Source organism: Grammomys surdaster, unplaced genomic scaffold (assembly GCF_004785775.1).
Source record: "Grammomys surdaster isolate TR1022 unplaced genomic scaffold, NIH_TR_1.0 126313, whole genome shotgun sequence".
In the NCBI taxonomy this organism is placed as follows: domain Eukaryota; kingdom Metazoa; phylum Chordata; class Mammalia; order Rodentia; family Muridae; genus Grammomys; species Grammomys surdaster.
Genome location: NW_021621113.1, coordinates 5322465 through 5326636, shown reverse-complemented (window position 1 = coordinate 5326636; position 4172 = coordinate 5322465). Strand labels below are relative to the sequence as shown.

The window sequence follows — 4172 nt, the reverse complement described above, 5'->3', positions numbered from 1 at the left end:
TATGTGATTGTTTTTGTTTCTAGGCACAGCCTCAGAGCTTGGCCTGCTGCTCACTCTCCGGCCTGGGATGGCCTCATTTGCAGCTCTTATCTGCTGTAGCCTCTCAGTGCTATGGTATGGACCATGGTGTCCAGATGCTGCTGTTTTTGAAAGTACAATTTGTTTGCTTGTTTGTTGAGTCAGGTCACAGCACAGGGGGAATTCTAATAAAATTTATAGTCCGTTCTTCCTTCCACCATGTGGGTTCCAGGACTCAAGCTCCATCTCTCAGGTGTGGTAACATGTACCTTTACCCACTGAGCCATCTTGCTGGCCCCTGTCTATTTTTTATTTTGATGCAGATTCTTACCAGGTTACACAGAATTCTTGAAATCGTGACAATCCTCCTGCCTCTCAGCTTTTGGAATAACTGAAACTTAACAGGCCTATTTCAGCAAGCCTGGTTGACACTTAGCATTCTATAGCCTCATTCCCAGGTTTGTATTTTGATGAGATTAAACTTTTCAGTAAAGACAAACTTAGTGCTGCACATCGTTGAGAGGCAGGAACATAAGAAGGGCTAGCCTGGGCTACATAATGAGTTCTAGGCTAGTCAGAGCTACATTGTAAGACCCTCTCTCAAAAATAAATATGAAAATAGCAAGAATTAATGGGAATACTCAGTGGGGCTCCAGCCTCACTGGACAGTTCTTGGTGCTTCTTTTCCGCTTAGCCCACTTGCCATCGGCATGGCTCATCTGAAACTTCTTACTGTTAAAGCCCTAGTTAACAGTTGGGTGGTGGTGGTGCACGCCTTTAGTCCCAGCACTTGGGAGGCAGAGGCAGGCGGATTTCTGAGTTCAAGGCCAGCCTGGTCTACAGAGTAAGTTCCAGGACAGCCAGGACTATAAAGAGAAACCCTGTCTTGAAAAACCAAAAAAAAAAAAAAAAAAAAAAAGCCCTAGTTAAGCTGCAGTCATGTGAGGATGGCTTCCTTGGGAAATAATACTTTCCCAGCACAGAGAACTCACTCTGTAGACCAGGCTAACCTCAAACTCACAGAAGTCCACCTGCCTCTACCTCCTAAGTGCTAGGATTAAGGAATGTGCCACCAGCGCCTGGCCTTATTTGTGTTTTATATCTAGTTCTTGGTGTGGAACCCAGGGCCTCGGACATGCTAGGCACCACTACTGTTGTCTAACTCCCAGCTCCAGCGAGTGATTTAGTTTTGTTTTAGTCAGCCTTGTTATGCCCTAGCTGGCCTAATACTGTACAGCATATGCCGGCCTCGAACGTGGCAGCATTTCTCAGCATCTTATTCTCAAATGGTAGTTTTTGTTTTGTTTGAGGCAGTCTTCTGTAGCCTGAGCTAATCTAGAATTTACTATGTAGCTAAGGCTGTGCTGGAACTGATCTCCTGCCTCTACCTCGAAAGTGCTAGTACTACAGGCATGTGGTACCACTCTCAGCTAAGTTTTTAAATGTAAAGTTAGTTTCCATGTTCTTTTTTTTCGTTAAGAGTACAAATACTGTGAACCACTTTATTCTTTTATACTTATAATGATAAGAGATATGTTGACCTTCCAACTGCCGCATTTCTGAGTTGTGTTTTCCAATTTAATGTTAGTTTTAGAGCGAAAAATATCTATGCGAAAACCAAGAGAAGAACTGGTTAAAAGAGGGGTTCTGTTGGAAGACCCCGAGCAGGGTGAGTTCCAAATGATGAGTGTATGCCTGCCTGTACATTGCTCTTTCGCTGGGTCTCACTAGGGTCTGAAATGGTTCCCTTTTGCCTTACTCTTACTGTGGTTACGGTGGAGGAGCACTTTAAAAATGGTTCCCTGTTTCTTCCCAAGCGCCTGGCTTCGCTCTTAGACTGAAATAGGATTGATGAAGGGTCCTGGGAGCAAAAATTCTGTGTATCTCTGTCTTCCTGAGATGCGTGTCACCTGTAGTGGTGACAGTTATTTCAAGTTGCTGATTGGTAGATTCTGACCCAGTCACCTCTGTCCTCGTCTTCCTCTCATACCAATACCGAGCTGATGTCTCCACACTCGTTGCTGGTTAATCCTGTGAGACATTGTCTTGTGTGGCTGTTATCAAGCAGTGGATTATAAATGTAAATCAGTAGTGTACCTTGATGTTTTTCATTTCTCTCGAGTTTCACATATGAAGCAGTTCACTATGTTTGCAGAATTGCCATTTTGCTCCTTCTCCTAAAAATAAGAAGTAGACACTGCCCAGGCGGTGGTGGTGCACGCCTTCAACCTCAGCACTTGGGAGGCAGAGGCAGGCTAATCTCTGAGTTCAAAGGCAGCCTGGGCTACACAGAGAAACCCAGCCTCAAAAGAAGAAGGAGGAAGAGGAGGGGGAGGGGGAGGAAAGGAAGGGGAAGGAATAAGAAGAGGAGGAAGGGGAGGAGCAGAAGAGGAAGGGGAAAGAAGAAGAGAGGGGAGATGAGGAGGAAGAAGAGGAAGAAGAGAAGAGGAGCAGAAGAGGAGGAAGTTGTCGTCGGCAGTGTAAATCTGGCTCTGTGGTTGAGGGCACTTGCTGCTCTTACAGAGGCAGGGCTTAATTCTGAGCAGCCATACTGTGTCTCACAGCCATGTGTAACTCTAGCCCCAGCACCCTCTTTTGGCTTCCCTAGTACCAGGCAAGCATGTGCTGTATATACACACAGACAAAACTAATACTCTTAAAAAAAATACAAAACAGATGTTTCTAAAAATTAATAAGATAAAAAGTGCAGTGCCAGAGAGCTGGCTCAGCAAGTAAGGTCCCCACAGAGAATTGATGCTCACAAATTGTCTGATCTCAGCATGTGAACAATGACATGAACCATGGTGAAAGCAGCACGTGCACACATTCAGAAATAAATGTAATAGTTTTAAAAATAAATAAAAAGCTAGCAATGGTGGTTGTCTTAGTCAAGATTTCTTTCTTTTTTTGGTTTGGTTTTTCGAGACAGGGTTTCTCTGTGTAGCCCTGGCTGTCCTGGAACCTGGAACTCACTCTGTAGACCAGGCTGGCCTCGAACTCAGAAATCCACCTGCCTCTGCCTCCCAAGTGCTGGGATTAAAGGCATGCACCACCACTGCCCGGCTTAAAGATTTATTTATTTTATGTATGTGAGTACACTGTTGCTATCTTCAGACACACCAGAAGAGGGCATCAGGTCCCATTACAGATGGTTGTGAGCCACCATGTGGTTGCTGGGAGTTGAACTCAGGACCTCTGGAAGGGCAGTCAGTACTCTTAACCACTGAGCCATCTCTCCAGCCCCTTAGTCAGGATTTCTATTCCTGCACAAAACATCATGACCAAGAAGCAAGTTGGGGAAGAAAGGGTTTATTTAGCTTACATTTCCACACTGCTGCTCATCACCAAAGGAAGTCAGGACTGGAACTTAAAACAGGTCAGGTAGCAGAGGCCATGGAGGGATGTTACTTACTGGCTTGCTCAGCTTGCTTTCTTATGGAAGCCAAGACTACCAGCCCAGGGATGGCACCACCTACAATAGGCTAGGCCTTCCCCCCCTTGATCACTAACTGAGAAAATGCCTTACAGCTGGATCTCATGGAGGCGTTTCCTCAAGGGAGGCTCCTTTCTCTGTGATTACTCCAGCCTGTGTCAAGTTTACACACAGAGCCAGCCAGTACAGTGGTGCACACCTTTAGTCCCTGCACTTGGAAGGCAGAGGCAGGCAGAGCTCTGTGAGGTCCAGGTCAGCCTGGTCTACATAGTGAGTTCTAGGCTATCCTGGGATACACAGTGATACCTTGTCTCAAAAAACAAAAGAAAATATAAAATAAAATCTACAACTAGGAATAGTGGCACATACCTGTAATCCTAGGAAGCAATCAAGAGGATTACTCTAAGTTAAAAATCAGCCTGATATATATAGAACAAGCTGGCGCACGCCTTTAATCCCAGCACTTGGGAGGCAGAGGCAGGCGGATTTCTGAGTTCGAGGCCAGCCTGGTCTACAGAGTGAGTTCCAGGACAGCCAGGGCTACACAGAGAAACCCTGTCTCGAAAAAACAAACCAAAAAAAAAAAAAGAGAGAAAGAAAGAAAGAAAGGGGCCGGGCGGTGGTGGCGCACGCCTTTAATCCCAGCACTTGGGAGGCAGAGGCAGGCGGATTTCTGAGTTCAAGAGTTTGAGGCTAGCCTGGTCTACAGAGTGAGTTCCAG

At 45.7% G+C, this 4172-nt stretch overlaps 1 protein-coding gene across 2 annotated transcripts in view; it reads left to right on the top strand.

Annotated features, from left to right (window-relative positions):
* Phactr4 (phosphatase and actin regulator 4) overlaps positions 1–4172 on the top strand; it is a 71584-nt gene that overhangs the window by 37170 nt on the left and 30242 nt on the right. Inside the window, exon 4 of one of the 2 annotated variants that reach the window (XM_028759885.1) lies at positions 1607–1687. The exons of the other annotated variant lie outside the window; for it this stretch is intronic. Coding sequence (XP_028615718.1) covers positions 1607–1687 — 81 coding nt within the window. The remainder of the gene's footprint in view (positions 1–1606; positions 1688–4172) is intronic. 2 annotated transcript variants of the gene reach the window in all.